This window comes from Falco naumanni, chromosome 5, assembly GCF_017639655.2.
Source record: "Falco naumanni isolate bFalNau1 chromosome 5, bFalNau1.pat, whole genome shotgun sequence".
In the NCBI taxonomy this organism is placed as follows: Eukaryota; Metazoa; Chordata; class Aves; order Falconiformes; family Falconidae; genus Falco; species Falco naumanni.
The window spans coordinates 20904062-20924791 of NC_054058.1; the positions used below are offsets into that span (position 1 = coordinate 20904062).

General features: G+C 37.3%; 1 protein-coding gene across 1 annotated transcript in view; it reads right to left on the reverse strand.

The window, feature by feature from the left end:
* PIK3C2G (phosphatidylinositol-4-phosphate 3-kinase catalytic subunit type 2 gamma) overlaps nt 1–20730 on the reverse strand; it is a 208027-nt gene that overhangs the window by 161437 nt on the left and 25860 nt on the right. The window contains 4 exon segments of the mRNA XM_040596857.1: nt 758–880; nt 5724–5787; nt 12907–12977; nt 20519–20621. Of these exon segments, the coding sequence (XP_040452791.1) occupies nt 758–880; nt 5724–5787; nt 12907–12977; nt 20519–20621 (361 nt within the window).

Here is a 20730-nt window from a genome sequence, read left to right on the forward strand (position 1 = left end):
AGGGAATTCCATTGGGGTGGGAAAGAATTAGCATTACTTAAGGTTACACCAGACTAAATCCAAGTGATTAATGGCTTGATTTTCAAATTTGCTGAGTACCTGTATTTCCAAGATGCTGACTTCAAAAGAATTTTTGGGTGCTCAGAACTTCTGTAAATCAGGTCATAGTGACGTGTCCAAGGTCTTACCAAAGCAGCTGATTACAAAACTGAAAATACATACTGCCCTCCAAAGTCCCAGGTGATAAAGTAACTCCTGGAAAACCCACTTCAGCATTTTAAGAATGAGTATTCCAGCTAAAATCAGGACTGTATGATGCTGGTCCTTCTCTGCATAAATAACAGAGACATTTATATCCGAAAAACCCATAACTGAAGTGACAACTACAGAAGGAATATTTTTTTTTATTATTATTGTTAAGAAACTATGCTAAGTATATGAAAGTCAAATACTTTGAACTTGTATGATTGTAATTAGGTGATGTGGCAAAGCAGAGATTTGTGTGTTTGGTGGGAATAAGAAAGAACACCAGAGAAGCATATCAGTTACAGGCAAACACAGGACAAGTCCTCTGTTGCTTCTCTGTCACACACTGTCAATAATCTTTTCTTTTTTTAATAGTGCGTCTACCTAAAACTTGTCAGAGGGAAAAGATGTAGTGAGACAGTAGAATAGCTCTGATCAATCAGAAAATTAGCAATATGATTCAAGCTCCAGTTGTAAAGGGAAAATTAGGACATCAACAGGCATCTTTTACCTGTGCTTTCACCAATGACACTGCACGGAGTTTCTTGACTGCATCACTAATGTCTCTGGTTTCCACAAAAGAGAGGACACTGCAGATTGCTTTAGCTGCTTCAATCACATTTTCAACTTCATGCTGTTGGTAACAAGGAAAGAAAAATAAAGCAAACAGTAGACACATACCATTTATCAGAAACATGTTACTATAAATTTCATGTCAGTAAGTATGTAGGAAATCGTATCTGCTGACGCAAATTTCAAACACACCACGAATTAGTCTGGCTATGTTGAAATCACTAGTGACTAATAGTTTCCTGAGGACAGCGTATTTGCTGTTGAGGTCCAATTATCTTCCACAAAATGCTTCTTGTTGAAAACTGGTGACAAACTTGGTATCTCAGACTGATTTTGAGGCAAAACATCGTTTTATCTGAACTTCATGAACGTAGAAGCACTTTTAAAAAAACTTTTAAGGAAGCCTGAACCCAAATGATTCACAAATTTTAAGGGTTTTATGATACTATGAATTTATCCCCAATATTGTCTCCTACCCATCCCTGTGAGAGCTGGCAAACATCCATGTTCCTTCTAAAAATAGTGATTCTGTGGGAGGCTGCATAATCAGACACCTGTGGACTGAATCCTTCTACAGCCAGCTTTTCTGCAACATATATATATATCAAACTTTTAAGTCTTACTGATAATAAATTTACATCTTTAAATATTACCATATTAGAAAAAAACCACAAAACTCTAGATGAATAACCTAAGAAATATACTTCAGGGAAATCAAGAGAAAAAAAAAGTGGATCCCAAGGGAAGGAAAATGCAATCTTCAAATATTAAGTACTCCAATCGTTCAATCAATCAATCAATATTCATGGTTTTACTGCATTATTGTATCACTTAACTAAACCTTAAAATACAATCTCTGAAAAAGTAGATGTTTTCCTATAAATATTCCCATGTTTTTGTACTGATAAATGTTCCTTTTAGTGTGCTACAGCATATCTATGTACTGATAAAAACATTTTTCTAACTCAAACATTTTATTTCTAAAAAATAAAAATTATACCAAGTTGAACTTTCTGTTTTCAAGCTTAAAGGTATATATGCAGACTGTACTGAGATGGTTACCACCTGTCATTAATACAAATAAATGTAAAAATATATTGAGATTACTAATTCCACATTACCTGCCTTGAGCAGAACTAAAGCACAAATGAAATATATAAAATACCCTCAAATATCTGGTGGTCAGGATTCTTTTAAATAAAACTGTTGAGGATTTGAAGTAATTAAAGACAGCAACACCTTTTCATACTGGAGGTTCTGGAGAGAAAGACTACAGCTGACTCTGATCTCTTTGAGAACTTTAGACCCTCCTTTGATCTGAAGCTGATTCACCCTTCTGCCAGTGCATTACAAGGAGTGCATTCCCTTTCTTTTGTATTTTTCCTACCACTTAGACTTCTAAATTGAACTCTTGCAGGATTTACTCTCTGTGCACGCATACATTGCCAGCAGAAGTAGAAACCTGTAAAAATGGCATGGCTTTGTTGCCATGTATATCATTGCCAAAAGCAAAGCATTATACAAGCTGAATTACTGTACAGTTGAAGAAATGCATATATATATATATACACACACATACACATATATTTTTAATTACTGTATAAAGTTTGTAATTAAAATTAAATAAAATTCTAGTTTAACATTTAAGTGCATTTTAAATTAACATTTTTCTTCTTCACAAATGGGTATGGATTATTAGAAAAAGGGATTTTACGACTATAAAGACACATTCATGCAGGGCAATTTCTGAGCAACACATGATCATAGACATACACAAGATTAATTCTTGATTAGAGAAATAGCTATACTGCTGGACAGAAATAAAAAAAAAAACCCAACAAAAACAAAAAACCAAACAAAAATCAAAGAACCCAACAGTTTATGTATTTTTGTATGTACAAATAAATATGCTGTTCCATAAGGAAAGTTGGGTATCTTGAGGAACGTCTCCACTTGTGGATAATAATATTCTGTTAAGAGCTAAATTAACAAAGTACTTAATATTTTATAGAAGCTACTACACCATAGACTTCGTTTATATGGTAGCTACTTCTAAGGATCACATTGCAGATCAAGGAGAGTAAGCACATAAAAAAATCATGTAATACTCTGTACTGCGAATGATGACTTTTTTCATGCTATTTCTATTTTGTTATATCATGTAGAGAGTTTTCCTTTTCCATATGTAGACATATGACACTGAATTCTGTCCCAAAGAAGGGAAGATGGGCATTAATGTCTTAACAATTTTCTGAAAGTCCAAAAAAGTTGTAGTCAAGATCTTGTGTAGATTTTTTTCCCTCTACATATTTAAATACCAGCAGAACCTTTGAAGGATATTTTGGTATTTACATTATTTATATGATAAAAAAAATACTACTTCATTCTAGAACTTCTACACTCTGTATTAAAAATTTACAAAGTTTCCTCTCTTCATTAATAGTAAATTCTGAATAGATTTAAAAATGAACTGCATGTCAAGTGATTATCAGGGCAATTAAAATGGCTAGTTGCCCGGCCACACACACACTCTAGGAATACTCTTTACATTGCAATCCCTACAGCACCAATGCTGCTCCCACATTGTGCCAAATACCCTAAACTTTTTATTTATTTATTTCATTTTATAGAGGCATTATCCATCATAAAATGAATTTCCCATTTATTGATCTTACTAATAATAATGATAATGGGCTTGTCACATAAGTCAGAAGTATTGGTATCTCCAGGCTTTTCAACAGACATCCTTAACAAGTGAGTTTGAAAGTAGGTACACAAATGCACAAAAAAAAATAAATGTTTTTTTTAAAACTGAGCATCTCAAGATCTGTCAGATTAAAACTGAATGCTTAAGGGAGTTCAGCTAAGTACAGAACTTAAGCAGATATATGTGTACTTAATTTAGTGTATGTGAGTAAATCCCAGTGGTTTAAAGTTCAGAATGTGCTGAGGGTGGATTGTGGTGAAACAGAAGAAGGGTAACAACCTACCCAGTGATGTGAGTGCTGGCTTTGAAAATCAACATAATTGTTCCCGTGTAACTTGGATAGGGGGCTGTTCTAAAGATCCCAAATTTAAACCTTCTTAAAGGAATCTAATCAGATGTTAACAAGTTAACAAATCAGAAAACAATAGAGTTGTCATTTTTTGCTTTCTTTATCATATATTTGTGACTATAATTATTAGATTACAGCTTCATAATTTTTAAAGCCACTTACTAAAGCACAGCAGTAACACCAGTTTAAACTATTACAGATTTGAAAAAGCTCCATATTCTCTGATGCCTCTGAATTGCAACATCTGCATGGTGATCTGACCTATGTGGTTAACTTGCAATCCTGCTCTTTTAAGCAATTTATATCAACTTATATTGAGTGTCTCTGTGTAGATGAGACCTCATTTAAAAAAAGACAAAAAACAACAAACTATGGAGAAATTTAGCTTTAGAGTAACACAGGCCTATTTGTTGCATAGTATGAATATTTGAAAAATGTCCTGTCTTCCCTTTATAAAAAGTTAATGAGCTCACATAGTAAATGCTTACTCAAGTTAAAAATCTTTAGCAAAAACAAATTAAGAGTTCTTCATTATAGGTCTGAGGAATATCTACAAAGCATCAGTTGCAGAGGATGGATTGTAATGCCTCATTAATGTTGGGATTATGGCTTTCTTTGAATTTGGAATCTTCTTACATTAGGCCCTAAAATTTCAAGTGAATGTGAGTAACTACACTGATGGGTCTACTTCAGTAAAGAAATATATATGCACATTTGAGCTTGGGGACCTCAATTTTCTAAATGGTTATGACTGTATCACATTTTATACACTAAATAGTCCCATTTGAGAAGTTGCTTACAAAGGAAAATTCATTGAATCAAAACCAGAACTCTACTTTGTAGGTAGGCACAGTTCAACAGCTTTTAAATTTGTATGCATTCTGCAAAAGTGTCGAACAATTACTCAAAAATGTAGAGTATTTTTATCCTCATATATTTATTTACATATGTATTGATATATATATTTATGAATTAATGTACATGTCTGTATGTATATGTGCATTTATATGTATGTATATATGTATACACACTTCTATATATGTGCATGCTTTCTGACTATTCAAAACAGGAATACCCATGGATCAAGAATATCAAGAAAGATTAAAATCTGCACTTGAATACAAGTGACAGATTTCTGAAACAAAATAAGAATTTGATGTTGTAATATATTGTTTTCAAGGAAAATCGTCCTTCAGTGTAATGAGTTATAACGCTGGAAGTGTTGCACTGGAATATCTCTTTCCAGTTCCAAACCCTAGAAAGTCAGTTAGCATGACAACCTGAAACTCAAATCAAATAGTCATTTGGTTTCTTCCAAGCTATCACTTTTACATGTGTTTGTCCGTTAGTTATTTGTCCTTAAAACATTAATCAGCAGAGATTTCCTAAGAGATATTTCCTTCAAGCATGTAACACTCATTTGGCAGCCCACAACACTTAAAACTCTTAGGAGTTTTGGTGCCTAAACCTAATCCTGTAAACTATCACTTGCTTGATGTGCAAATAATTGGCTTGTGGGTTTGCAAACTAAGGGACAAATTTTGCAGATACATATAGTGTATTATACCTTTACTAATTCGAAATATTATACTGCCAACCCAAACTATCCTGTTTTTATTTACAGGTTTCTTTACATTTAGAAACAGTCACCTTTGATATTTTAAATTTTTAGCACTTTCTTCCCAACCTCAAACCAAGTTTTATTAACAAAATTTATATCCTTTCAAAGTCAGGTTCAACAGCCTTAATTAAAACTCTTCCTTAATTGCATTTGAGACAGATTAATAATTAGATAACTTTCATTTATAAGTTAATGCTTTTCTGTAATAACAAACTAAGAACAAATACCTGATTTTGCAATAGATGTTCCACTTGACCTCTATATTTCATAATAACTGAGACAAGGTTCCATCTGGAAATTGGAAAAAAGAAAACAACATCAAATTAATAACAGGATAAAGAGAACAGGTTTGCCCCTTTTTCTGCTTCCCCCCCCCCCCCCCCCCCCCCTTCTATAAATTGGGAATAGTTTAATTGACGTATTTTATGTTGGTATAAAATAAGGAGAAGTGATTATGTAGACGTCATGCAATTGAGCCTGCATCTCCCTGTTTTTTTGGTAATCATTTGCCACAAACCATAAATGTAAAAATCTTCTACTTATACCTGGAGGACACATGCTTGTGAAAGAACTCCAGTGATCTGCTATTTCAGTGTCTATTGAGCTCCACATCCAATTTATTTGACTTTTTAAGGTTAAGTGCTGAAATACTACCTTGACAAAGGATAGACGTAAGTAGATGCTACAATGCCTTCTTTCTCAGTAACATCACAGACTAAAGCTGCAGAGCACCAGGCAAAACATCTGGAAAACCTCTACATTTAAAAAGTCCATACTAAGTCACAGGTATAAAACTGTATATTATAAAAAAGGACACTTTGCTACATAATTCATTAAACTTTATTTGCTTAGCGTTCTCAAGTTTACATGCTCAAACTGTTTCAGCAACTGCCTTTTCCATAGTATTACCCAAGCTATGAATTTGTTCTGCTTCTGTAGATCGACATATACCACTCTGTAGTACCATGCCTTTGTCATGCTACAGAAGTTACCATGAAGTTTGTACAGGAAGATTGCTGTGCCTTAGCAAAGCTTCATTAAATTAATTAGGATTATGAACAAGAGTATACAGGTCTCTATACTGAATTCCAGAACTGATGCTTCAGCTGTAACCTCACCATTTTAGAACCATGGGCTCCAAGTGCTACCTCCAACAGACAGACAGAATCAGTTCTGCTTTTAAGAAGTATTTATGTAATCTTCTGTGTTTCAAGCACAGTGAAATACTAGCTGTCATTTATTTGTCAGCGGGAACAAAACAAAAAAAAGGTGCCTATGAGACCATGGCTAAGGCTGTTACACACAGGAATATACCTTCCTTTTCCTCTGACAGCCTCCTCTGTAGGGTCAAATCTTCAGGAAAAGGTATGGAAATATTAATTCCCACTTCCATACTCTGCCTAGCCTACCGATTAGTAAAAGGGACATGTTATTGACTTGATGGTCCTTGGAGGGAGGCAGGGTTTTCATGTGCTTTTATGAAAAAGTGGAAATTGCAATTTACATTTTTTCTTCAGTGTTTGTTTGTTTTACTCTGACAGTTTATCCTTGACTTTTTTCTTTTTTTTTTTTTTTTCTCTTATATTTCCCACTGATCTTTTTTATTAGGCTTCTTTCTTTTCAAAAGGGTTAGAAGGGAATTCCTCCTCCCCCCCCCACCCCCCCACCCCCCCCCCCCCCCATTGCAGTCCGGTAGCTGAAAGTCACAGAAGTCTTTTGATTGCTTCAGAGCAAATGGACTATTGTTTACAGAGAAACTGTGTGTGTCCTCATGCATCTTAGTTGGGCTAACTGAGCAACCAGAGATTAGAGTTGCAACTATGGTCCAAAGTACAGGTTTCCTACCACGTGGTTAGACTGTCATTATATATATTGTATGGCAAGAGAAGGAAAGAGTCATTGCACTGAAATCATCATACAGAATAGAGCAATGTTAGGTTGCCTTCCCTGTGCTAATACCAGAGCGCATTCCCCCATAGATGCTGGCTATTCACCTCCTCCTGCAGACGGTTTTGTCTTTACAGCTTTTTATTTCCCATCTGCACTAGCTTTATCTAGCCAGGCAGTTTGTGTGTTGAGTAGCTGTCTGGCAGTTCCTCCTGTAATCCTGTTAAATCATAGCTAATACAACTTGTCGCTCTGCTTTGACCAAGTCTCCAGGCATAACATCTTTTTCATAGCATTACCCAGCTCAAAAGCAGTTCTGGACTTAGGAGTTTGCCTTGTTGCCTCGATGCATACAGGGAAGCATGTTTATTAGCATGCTTGGCCTAAATGCAGGTTTCAGAATAATTTTATCAGTTATAGTATGGTTAAAAAAATTAGCATATTTTTCATCAGTTTATTCTACCCTAGAGAATTTTTTAAATAAAGTAGCCATAATTTTACATAATTAATAGGAAACAAATCCAGCAACTTGTGACAATGATGAAAATTTCTCCACTAACACTATCCTGAATCTTTGCCTGCTAGATAACTAATACACCCCTATGTCACCACACAGACATACTTCACTTTCACGTCTTTGATAGTTGTGTATAAATATGACAATGCTAACCAATCAATAAACATTCAGTGTTTCTTTAACATTAAGGAAATTTTTGGTTCTTTTAGCAAGACAATATGCAACAACAGTTTTGGAAAGAAAAGAAGAAAGTACAAACAACTAGAGCGAGTTAGTCTTAGACCTCAGCCGGCCTATATGGGAGAAATATGGCAAGTATGTAGCATACACTTATAGCATTCATTTTTCAGTTTCCTGGCAGCAGCACCTACTGTGGATCCGTGCTAGGTTTGCTTTCTAAAATGCTGTTTCTCACCGTGCTGTGATAAAAACTAAGCTGTGCCTAACTGCACAGATCAGACTTGCCATCACGTTATAGTTACTGGCACCACAGCATCAGAGATTATGGGCCAACGAACTGCAGCTCTTCTGGTGCACTTCTTGATTTATGTTGCGTTTGTTTTTCAAGCTATGAAAATCAGTGCATGAAGCAATGTAGGGGTCTGCTGGTTTTATTTGTTCATATTTGCCTGTGAAAGCAAATCTGATTATTACAAAGGTAAGTTTCTAGTTCATTCTTTTTACTTCATCTCAAGCCAGTTGAAACAGTTCTTTTTCCTTCTTTGCTGAATCTAAGCAGAATGAGCATCTCTGTCAATATGGTCTCTAGAACACAAGTGTTTGTGTGCTACAATGAGAAATGTAACTACAGTACATATAGACAACCATGAGCATTATTTTATTTAGCTAATCTAAATACTCACAGCTGTGAGGACACAGCAATAGGGGAAAGTAATTTGCTGGCCTTCCTCTGTGCAGTCAGATTTGCAGAGCCTGTGCTGAGACCATTCTACTGCATCTCCATGCCACTGCATCCATCTATTACAGCCCTATTACAACCGTAGCTATATACAGAATTGCGGAATACATCCCAGTGCAGAATTAGCATAAAGACATTGTTGTAAGTTCTGTTAAAAAAAAAGTTGTTGTGACTAGTTATGATATTATTGACTTACTTTGGGGCTTACTCCCCCAAAAGATGCTAGGGTGGTGTTGCTTACAAGAATAAAAGCTTTTCTTCACTGTATTCCTCACCATAAAATTTTGGTGGTGCTTCAGATCTAAGTGCCTTCTTAACATAATTGTGCCAGTGCTTTCAGTTCAAAGTAGTCGCTGTTAATGGGGGAAAAAGAATATGTGAACACTGCTAAAGAAGTTTGCTTCAGGGAGTGATTGTTTTGATCCCAGAGTTAAGGAGTGCATAAAGGTTTGTGGTCACGATACTTGGAGTAGCCAGTTAGACAGAACCAGCTGTGCACCTTGTGTAGCACCAAGTGGGAGCCTACACCAGGCCTCCTATGACTACAGTGCTACTAAGACAGTTAGGGGGTTTATTCATTAAAAAGGGAGAGTTGAGTTCAAAATACCCAGCATAAAATGAGGCAGTCCACCATGATGGTATTTCTATACCATAATACAGAAGGTATGTAATTCACACCCTGGAGCAAGCCCTAAGCACAACACTGAAAGACTGCATATGTGCAAAGAGTCTAGTGTGGTGCTGTTTCATGGACAAGACCTCCAGAGTGCAGACCTGAAATGAACTAGGAAGTTGACGAGGATCAGCTTAAAGAATACTTAAACTGGACGTACACCGTCCATGTGCCCTGATGGGATGCACCCATGAATGCTGAGAGAGCTGGCTGATATCATTGTGAGGCCACTCCTGACAATCTTTAAGCAATCTTCAGGAAGAGCTCCCTGAAGACTGGAGGAAAGAAAATGCCACTCACATCTTCAAGAAGGAGGACCCAGAGAACTACAGGCCGATCAGCCTTGAACCCTAAGAGGATGAAGGGGCAACCAATCCTGAGAACCATTTCCAGGCAAATGAACTACAAGAAGGTTGACAGAAAGTATTAAGAAATGATTCGCCAAGCAAAAATAGTCTTTGACCAACCTGATAACCTTCCATGATGAAATCATAGTTTTTTGTCACTGTCACCCATAACCACCTCATATAGAAGTTAATAAACCATGGGGTGGATGAGCACACAGTGAGGTAAGTTAAAAACTGACTGAATAGCTGGGCCCAGGGGGTGGTGATCAGTGGCATAAACTCTAGTTGGAGGCTGGTAACTAGCAGTATAGCCCAGGGGTCAGTCTTGGGTCCAGTACTGTTTACTTTAACATCTGTCTTAATGATGTGGATCATTGGAAAGATTGTACCCACAGCAAGTTTGTTGATGACACAAAACTGGACAGAGCGACTGCTACAGCAAAGGGTTGTACTACTGTCCTGAGGGACCTCAGCAGGCTGGAGAAATGGGCTGCCAGGAACCTCATGAATTTCAGGAAAAGGAAGTGCAAAGTCCTGCACCTGGGGATGAATAACCCCATGCACAGATACAGGCTGGGGGCTGACTGCCCAGAAAGCAGCCTTACAGAAAAGGACCTGGCAGTCCTGGTGGACAGGAAGCTGAACATGAACAAGCTATGTGCCCTTGCATCAAAAAAGGCTAAAAGGGCCTAAAGGTATCCTGGGCTGCATTAGGAGGAGTATTACTACCAGGTTGAGGGAGGGGATCCTTCCTCTCTTACTCGGCATTGGTGATGCCACACCTGGAGTAAATACTGTGTCCAGTTCTGGGCTTCTCAGTGCAAGAGAGACATGGATGTACTGGAGAGAGTCCAAGGATAACTAAGATGATGACAGGACTGGAGCCACTCCCCTATAGGGAAAGACTGAGAGCTGGGACTGCTTAGCCTAGAGAAGAAAAAGCTCGGGGGGGGTGGTGGGTGGTGGGGAAGGTGATCTTGATGTATATAAACACCTGAAGGGAGGGTGAAAAGGCAATGGAGCCAGGCTCTCTTCAGTGGTGCCAGGCACTAGGACAAGAGGCAATGGGCACAAACTGAAACACGTTTTCACCGGGTGACCAAGCACTGGCACAAGTTTCTCAGAGAGGTTGTGGAGTCTCCTTCCTTGGAGGTATTCGGAAACCATCTGGACACAGTCCTGGGTAAGCTGGACTGTATCCAGACATTACTTAATTAGGTCTTATAGAAAGAAATACCTACTCTTGTCTTTCTTGAAACTGCTACTTTCACTTCATGCTCCCTTCATCCTGCGCTGGAAGATACAGTAAACGATCCTTTTCTGCAGACATTCTCTGTGCTCCTCAATTTGATAGACTTGTCATCTATAAAATACCTATCTTCTATTATCTCTTCATCAGGATGAAGAATATTGTTACCTATTCGTTTCTCATATGGAAGGCATTTCACTCCTCTGAGCATCCTTGCTGCCCCTTCTGTTCACTTTTTCAAGTTCTATTACATCATATTTGAAATGGGAGAAGCAGAAGTGTCGGCCGTATTCAAGATAAATGAACACCCTACACTGATACTGTAGCATAATACTGTGGTTTGGTTTTTCATTTCTTCCATAATAATTCCCAACATTTGTTTTATCTTTTTGCAGCTGCTGTGCACCAAGATGACATTCAGAGCTATTTATTATAACCCCAAGAACTCACTCATGGCGGTAAAAGTCAGCTTGAAGCCTATGATTTCACATGTGAATTTAAGACCATCTCCTCCCATCTACATTTATCTTCTCAAAATTTCATCTGCCACTTTATCACACACTCAGCTCAGCATTGTAAAATCCTTCTGCAAATCATCACAGGCAGTTCCTGTGCACATTATGGACAGCAAACTTTTGTCACTTAGCTATTACCCGTCTTTCTCAGATAAGTTAGAAATGCATTTGAGAGCACAAGGCCTGACCACAGATCTTTCTAGGTCATTGCTACTGGAAAATGTTTTCTCTTACCCATCAACAATCCATAAGACCAGCAGGAAATAGTGATCAAACACAGTTCAAGCTTTTAATTTTTCAATATTTACTGAATTTGTGGTTGAAGAAAGAAAGTATTTATTGTTCTACAGTAGCAGAGGAAATTTTGCAGATTATGGTTGATTTGCACCTCAACATTTTTTATCACATATCCCCTCTGAAGACTCTCTTTGCAATGGAAAAGGCCACACACTTTACACCACAAGAAATAAAACAGTCAGTAAGTAGTGTCTTTATAGACTGTATGGTTGGTTTGATCTTTTTATACCAAGGACCAGAATGGAAATTTGGGCCATGCTCCTAGGAAACCAGATGGGTCCTCAGTAAGCACCAGATATCCACCTTGTTCAAGTCACTCTCTATTTTCCTCCATCTGCTAAATGACAGGTGTGGCATTTACCATTCTTGGCAAAGTACTGTATAACACATTGATGAAAAACATTACAAAAAGTGTTAACAGCTTCTTTATCTAACTGCATGAAATGGAACATAATGAAAGTTGAATGAAGAATCTATCTCATTTAGTGTTTGTCCACGGTAGGTTAGCTTTAGAGTCAGGTGCACTTTGAGTGCCAAGTTAAAAGCGTGCCATACCTAGCCTGCATTAAAAACCAAACCAAACCAAACCACACCACGCTAAAACAAAACATCACTCAACTGTGAAATCACAGGCATAATGAAGAGCAAATCTATTACTTTTACAGCATTTACTTTTGAAAATTCTCCAAGAGCAACGCACACATAAAAATTATGACTCCTTCAATCCTGGGAATCTTTGGAAAACATGAAAGTTCTAATGAAATCTTTAATGACATGGAAGGGAGAGAATGGGGGAAAATTACACAGATCTAGAAATGATTATTGATTTTTGCTAAGCAATCACAAGAAGGTCTGAAAAGTCTAAAACATCAGACCAAATTTCTTTCTCGTTGGTATCATTCCTGTCCTCCCCAGTAGGTCTTGGAATTGTCCTTTGAGGCCAGGAGGCTCACTACAAAGATGAATAACTGCAAAGAGAAATACTGTTAAATACCAGTATTCTTACCGAGTCAGTCTCCAGCCACAAGTGTCTTCAAACAGCTGATTCACACTGAACTGTCTTTGGTCATCTTCCTGCTGTTGAAGAGAGGGCATAGAGTGAGATATAGTGTTCTGATATGAAGAATATATGTTGGAGAGATTTGCTTGGTATTTTCCAAAGTCAGCATGTTGATTTAGAAACTCTCAGAGTGTTCAGGATGTTTCAATCTGAAATTTAGTTTGGTGAATCTCTCTTGTGTTACTTTGGGTCATACTGTATAGAAGGCCAAACCAGATTGTCATGGTAGATCCTTCTAGCTAATATAGATTAAGACTATAGCCAGGCCTCAGTAAACCCTGGCTCTGCCTTCTTGTTACAGGCAGCAGAAGGCACCCTTTTATACACTTCTGATGCAGCAGAAATCAGTTTGCATCTACCACCAAAGTGCCGTTTCCTTTTCTAAGAGAACAGAATGGAGTACATTTGTAGCATCCTTTGCAACCCCTCTGCAGGGACTTGTTTTAGTGAAGAGCCACGGAGTTGATCAAAGCCCTAAAGCATTTTTTGTATGAGGAGAGGCTGACCTGGGACTGCTCAGTCTGGAGAAGGGAAAGCTCAGGGGAAATCTTAAAAATGCGTACAAATATCTGATGGGAAATAATGAAGACAAGTGAGTCAGACTCTTCAGTAGCCCTTATTGACAGGACAAGAGACAAAGGGCAGAAATTAAATACAAGAAATCCTATGAGGTCCCTTCCAACCTAAGTAATTCTGTCATTTTGCCTTATTTGACACATTCTGCTGACCAAACCTGTCCCCATTCAGATATAGTCCTTTCTCCAGCCCCATGGATTTGCTAGGCATGTACTGTTAGCATGTGGCACCACCGCGTCCTGAAAATTCTGCCCTTTTTCTGACTCATGTTTGAACCCATATCCCTATAACTCGATGGGAAAATTACTGAAGGTCTTGTGACAAGCATGACCTCAAATTTATTGTTCAAGGATTACAAAGGGAATGACATTATGAAGAGGTATAACACTAGGAGGGGTGGAGGGATGAGAGAGAAAAGAATTAAATAAGAAAACAGAAGCAGGAGAGCAGCACAGAACATAGGCATCTAGTGGTGATGAGCTTCTGTTTCCCTAGTGGCTAGAACAGGAGCCAGACATTTTTCTTAGTATCTCCAGAAATGCAAATGATGGCTGGGATGGGCACAGCTTAGGCAACCAAGTTACAGACTATTTATTTACATGTGTACTGATCTAAAATATTTGATTGCTGAAATGTGAAGCAGAGGAGAGAAATTATATTTGGCTGAGGATCCAGAAGAATGTGAAAGATGACTCCATTTTAAGCTGGACTAAACTAATGAAACTTCCAAATTCTTTGTGAAGGGAAGACAAAATGGTTTAACCTTAAGCAAAACATTTCAGTAAAGAAAAAAATTCCATCTGTTAATCTTTTACTGTTATAATATTCACACAATAAAAAAAGATTTCAAGAAAAATGAGAACAGCGTAACCCAACAGTGATTAAATATGATTCATGATTTTTCCCCCCTCTTAAACCGAATTTGAAAGAAAATTTCCATTTTCTAAAGAAAAAAAGTGCCGTTGTCTTCTTGCTTGCTTAAAAAAGCCTTCTCCTAATATTTTGAATGCTAGTGAATTCAAATATTGGAAGCTTGTTCAGAATAAGGTGAGCACATTAGCATTTTTTCTAGTGCATTGAAGTATAATACTGGTTTAAATCTAACATTCCTAAAAACTTGTGTTTCTGCTATGGTTGGATTCAATTTAAATATGTTAACTGACATGTGAATTAATTCACACTAATTCTGCTTTAGGTTGCAATATAGGGATTTAGCAATAGCACCGTTTAAGGAGCAGGAACTTGCTGAGCTAAATACATTACAGATCTTCTGTAAAGAATTCCCACCTGGAGTGCTACTATCTCTTTTATCACATTGTGGCAATAAATGAAAGATGAATTAGACAAATGAAATGGAAGGGGGAAAAGTAAGAAAAACACTCTCATGCATTAAGCCCTGAATATATGCATCTTAGACCTAAGCACTATGCTCCACTTGGTCTGGGCATTTAATCTTATACAAACACCTCTGTTCCTTATCTCAGTGTATTGACATGAGAGTGTCAAATGTTATTGTAATGGAGAAAACAGGGTAAGTATTTGGGGGGCTAGGAGATGCCTTTGAGAATAGATGGTCTTTCCTCAGCTGATTTCAGAATCTGCCTCTCAACCCCACGGAACTGCTCCTACAAAAATAGCTTATAGATGCCAGTTTCCCGAGTGCAGTACTAATGGGGTTACATATGGCTATGACCTACTAACTGCTCGTTTTGCTCACAACTCGTCTTCTGTCCATACCATACTCTTGAGGCTTGGAGCACCTTGGACCTCTGACAGTTATCAAGCTGCTCCAATGTATGCTAGAGGACTGGTAAAACATCTGAAGCTTTGAGAATATTTTGTACTGCTACCATAATCGGAAACAAGCATTTCAGGAATGAAATAGCACCCAGCACTCCATAGCTGCTTACTATAACATCATGATTTGAATTTGCTACCTCTAGACAGAGCAATAGTCATTCACATCCATCTTGACTCTCAGCAAATCATACTCTTTTTTTTTTTTTTTTTTTTTAAGTCACATTACCCTACAGATGAGTAGTGTAAATGTTCTGCAAAATCCACCCTGCAGTTTTGTAATGTCGCTGCATCCTTAGTGGTCATGCTGCCACCTCTGGAGACCTTACAAATAGCAGAGCACATCTGAACTGAGCAATCATAGGGACAAGGCTTGAGCTACAGAACAAGATTGATAAATGACAAACTGCCTCCTTCTGCTCATACACTGACAGTACTAGAGGACAGGGAGAGATGAACTTGGAAACAATGTGATACAGACTGAAGGAGGAAGCCCTGAAGCTTAGAGAGACATTTGATATGTGTGATTGATAGGAACCCAGAAGCTTAAGGGGATCTGATGGACTCGGGCAACAGGTGGGTGTATGAATTATTTAGCACCTGAATATATGTGGGCGATTATTATATAGAAGGGCTGACAAGATATTCATATGTTTCTGTGATACTTGTTAAACTATAACCTTAGTGGAGATTTCTATAAAATAACATATTCCAAAGTTCATAATTTGAGAGTCCACACAGATTAACTCACAAAAATAAACCCTGGCTGCATATGTGCATAACTCTCTGAGATAGCTGAAGAATCTTAAGGGTCTCAAAATTTGTGCCTTTAAAGAAAAAAAAAAAAAAAAAACAAACAAAAAGCAGCACACTATTTTCACATCTTTTTATATGAATTCTGATGATGGGGAATTTATTTTCCAAAAACTGCTACTAAGTCTGTGACTTTCAAATACATTTTACAACCAGAGCCAACAAGTCTGACTGTGAGCTCAGTGCAGACTGCCTCAGCTCCTTGAATTTAGTGTGGTTGGAGCAGGTTTGGTTTCAAAAGACTCCCAGAAAGTGAAAGGAAACACTGCAGCTTTCAATGCACCATGGCCTGTGTCTCCTCTGTTAGGTTTTGTCTTTTCCTGACAGACTGGCTGGTGCTCTGCCTGTGAGCAGGACCTCTCCTTTCTGATGCAAGTGCTCTGTCACAAGCATGCCCTGGAGCTGGAGGAAAACTCTGGGTCTATGACTTATGCCAGCTCAAGAGCTGCTCATGTTCTTTGCTATTATTAGTAAGCTGAAATAACTTCATGGCCTGAAGCTTTCAGAGCCATGTCAGTTACCGTAAAAGAGCGATCAATAATTCACTTGAAGATGGTAAAACCTGTTGTAAGTTATGAATTACAGTTACACAAATTCTTTGAGACAATAAATGTTTTCTAATGGCTTGAACACTGCTAATTTGTCTTCCAGGCTTGCTAAGTTACTTGTCTGAAAGACTATTTTTGTTTGTTTGTAATCATTCTACCTGGTAATTATAACCATTTTCAAAACGTGAAACATCAAGAGATGCTCAGTCTCTGCTCCTGGCCCCCACAGTGCACTGCAATACATTAAGCCTCATTTAGACTTGTCAAACTGCAATAGAGTTGAAGCAGACTGAGAATATTAATAGAACATGAAACATTTTACAGTAGCACAATTTTATGGGATACTTAAATACAAGAAAAGGCTCCCTTCTATCTGAGGTGCTACACAATCCCTCTCTAAAGAGTCACAAACATTTAAATAATGGGAACCCCCATCTTGTCATGATGGACCACTGACTTTTCTCATCTGTGATTATGTTTGGAATGTTAACAATTCATTAAGTCTGGTAAAAATAATTAAGACTGGTATATATGAAAATAATATATATATATTTAAGGTTCAGGAAATATCACTTGCTTTAGTCCAAAAATCCCTTTCTGGAAGCAAGTGAGGCTCTTGTTAGAAACGCGTAAGCATTCTTTGGTGCCCGTCCACTGCAAAGATTCATGCTTTCCCCGGATAATCAGTATGTGGGGAAACTCTGAAAAAATGGATCTCTTGGATAGGCAGAGCACTCTCTGGAAATGTGATTTGTATAGAAGTTTCTGCTTCTACACTGTTCCATTGTGCATTTCTTTCTAAACATCACCTAGAGACTAGAAATTTAACACTTCTACCAACTGCAACTTGTGGAATTTGTGCTTAGGGATTGCCTCTTAGAGACCACCTAGGTTAAAGTACAGAACAGAACAGTTCTGTAGTCAAAACAAATCTAGCAGTCATTATTCAGGATAATTGTAATCCACCTACACTGAGCCACCACTTCACAGGAGGACTATTGGATTTTCTCCACATTCATTGTCATTCTCAAGATTCCAATGTGGAGAAAAATCTGAAACGTGCAGGTTTCCCATTCCTGTCAACAGAAAATCTTTGTCTGGCTACACAGTGGAAAATCAAGCTTCAGTATGTTGCTATATTATAAAGATAACCTTACGTTCCCTGTATAAGCCTTACCTGGCAGTTTAGTAGGAACCTAGCATCTTGAAAATTTGTGTCTTAAAAGCCTTAGAAGTGTTAAGACTAATAAATCTCATGTCTCAAAAAAACTCCAAAACAAATTAGAAAGTCACCCACTGGCTGAATGACCTGTGACTCAGCGTAAAGCCTCAGGCCAAATTTCTTCCTTTTAACTCCTCATTTCAGGACAATTTTCTCTTTCTGAACACTTCATAACAGAATGTCAGCTTTCCACATAAGGAAAGGAAGCAAGTATTAATCTTAAAAAAAGTAATAAAATAATTCAGCTGAATTCACAAAAGAATTGTGAACATTTAGTTATTGGTCAAATCTCATAAACTGTCTGATTAAAAAAAAAAAAAGTAGAGTAGTTGCACATTACTCGTAAGTATTCATTTATACTGGTTATTAAGCATAACAGTAAAATAATAGTAATTTCATATACAGACAGATATTTTTAACTATGCTTCACAATTTTGACAGTGTTATGTAAAGTGAGCAAGAATCATGAAGTCAGCCTCCAGATGGCATTGATACAGAGTTTTGCTTCCTTAGCACACAAAAAAGCTTTAAAGCCTCAGAAGAGGCTCTTGAACATATCATTATGTTCCAAAGCAGGTAATTTTGATGATCTATAGTAACAGCAGAGTTATATACAACAAACAGGTCATTTGCTCTACATTATAGTTTTTCTGTTTGGAGACAGAGTAATATGTAGAGAATTAATCATTGACTTGGAGTTTTGAAGAGGAGATTGTCAAGACATTGTCTGAGGCTCCTTTTTTTTCAGTATGTACTTGTAAAAAATACTTTACCACATGCTATATGCATATATGTAGCAAAAAGCATTTGTATCAAACTTACTGATGTCACTGATTTCTCAGGCCAGAAAAGTTGGAAATCTGCAACTGCCCAGCAGGAGGGTCAATAATATATTATTTCATTTAAAAGATAGAGATACTAACATAAAAAGACTAAATAACATTTCCACCATTACACCTACTTACGTGTGTCCATAATTATATCTAATTACCAATAATCCACTCTTCTTAAACCTTTCTTTGGAAGCACTATAGGGAAAAATGAGGTCTTACATCTCCTCACACAGGATCTCTTGTCACAGATCTAACACCAGAAAGGACTATGATGACCTTCAGATCTCTTCTTAATACTGACAATGGAAAACAGGAATGGTGATTCCTGCCTCGATCTGAACAACTTGCAGTTAAATGACAACAAGGTACCACAGATACTTTCCCAAGACAAAGCTCATTTCAATGGTCACTGGACATGTTCCTTTGCTGCTGTGATATGGGGATGAGGTAAGTAAGGACTCATGAGATAGACACTTGCTTATCCCCTTCTGAAGTTATATTCAAACATCAACTTATTTTTTCTAGACTGAGAGCAAATAGTTGGCAATTCTTTGGTCTGTATAGTTTTTGAAGAAGTGACCTATTGAGGAAAACTTTCATGTTTTCTGATTTACTTCCTTTTGGATGATGTTATACCAAAAAGAATCAGTGGTTTAAAAAAATTAAATAATTAAGTGAATAATATTGACACTGCATAATGCCAATAATTTAAGTTAGGATTGTACATATCAGCACTAAATTATTCTTCTTTTATTTATACAGTGGTTAAAATGTTAAATATATATATATATATATATATTTGGCCGCTGTATTATAGTCCTTTTTTAATGCTCTAGGTAACGTATTAAATGATGTTTCACGTGATGAAATATAACAGGTATGAAAAGAAAGTTCCTACCTTTTTTTATTAGAAATCTGCCATCTGACCCATATATTGACAGATTCAAGCTGATAGCAAATGTATGCAAAGCAGGTAATTGGTACTATCTGTGAACAGAGTCAACACACTGCCAAGTGAAACTGCCCAGAACAAAGCCTCTGCTGTACTGCAAACTCTGGGTTGGAAGTAATTCAAGGTGGTTCACTGAGAATAAAGCTCACATTTAATAGCACAGGTCAGTGTCATTAAAGCTCTGTAATCCACTGCAAGAACGCTTAAACTCAAATAATCTGAATAGGAATCTCCCTGGATTTAAGGCGATGAAAAAACATTTTTTTCTGTAAGGACTACATGTCCTTACAGATAACATTTCTGCATGTCTGCAAAAAGAACATACAAACACACAAAATTAGGCATCACACATGCACAAACACACTAACTGTGATTCTGCCTTTTATCAACATACCCTGTTTTTCAGTGATAGTGACAAGAGTCCAGATCTAATTAATTTTACATAGTACCTGGAGTGGTTTTGCACTGGTTGTATTTCAAAACATAGAAAGGCCAAAAAAATAAGAATGAAGAAATATTGCTCACCTGAAATAAACAGCACTAAATTCTGACAGAACTGATTTTTTTCTAAAATGGTAACCTTTGGTCTTTTTCAGTTGAGTGTTTTCTACAGTAACTCACTAGATATAAGTGTGAGAGCAAAGCAGAGATGTTTCCCAGTAGGTTTCAAATGCAGTTCAGAAATAATATATGTATTATCAGAAAAGCAAATAATTTCTCTTTGATTATTACTGCAGGTTGCTACATAAAAGGATTGGTGGAATATTATTCCTTCAGAGATGCTGAAAGGAGGAGGAGGGGAAAAAAGACAACATACCGTTCGAGCCAAGCTTTGCTTCAAAATACTAGTGTCATGTAGTCGAAGCTGAATGCAGGTGGTTGCCTTGCGAAGACTTTCATGGCTGCCCAAAGTATGATTACTGCAGTTTGAGGGGGAAAAAAACAAACCAAAACCAAATGGTTACCTCTGCTTGCAACTTCCTTTCCTCCCCCCTCCCCCCCTAAAAGCACCAGTGGACTGAATTCTAA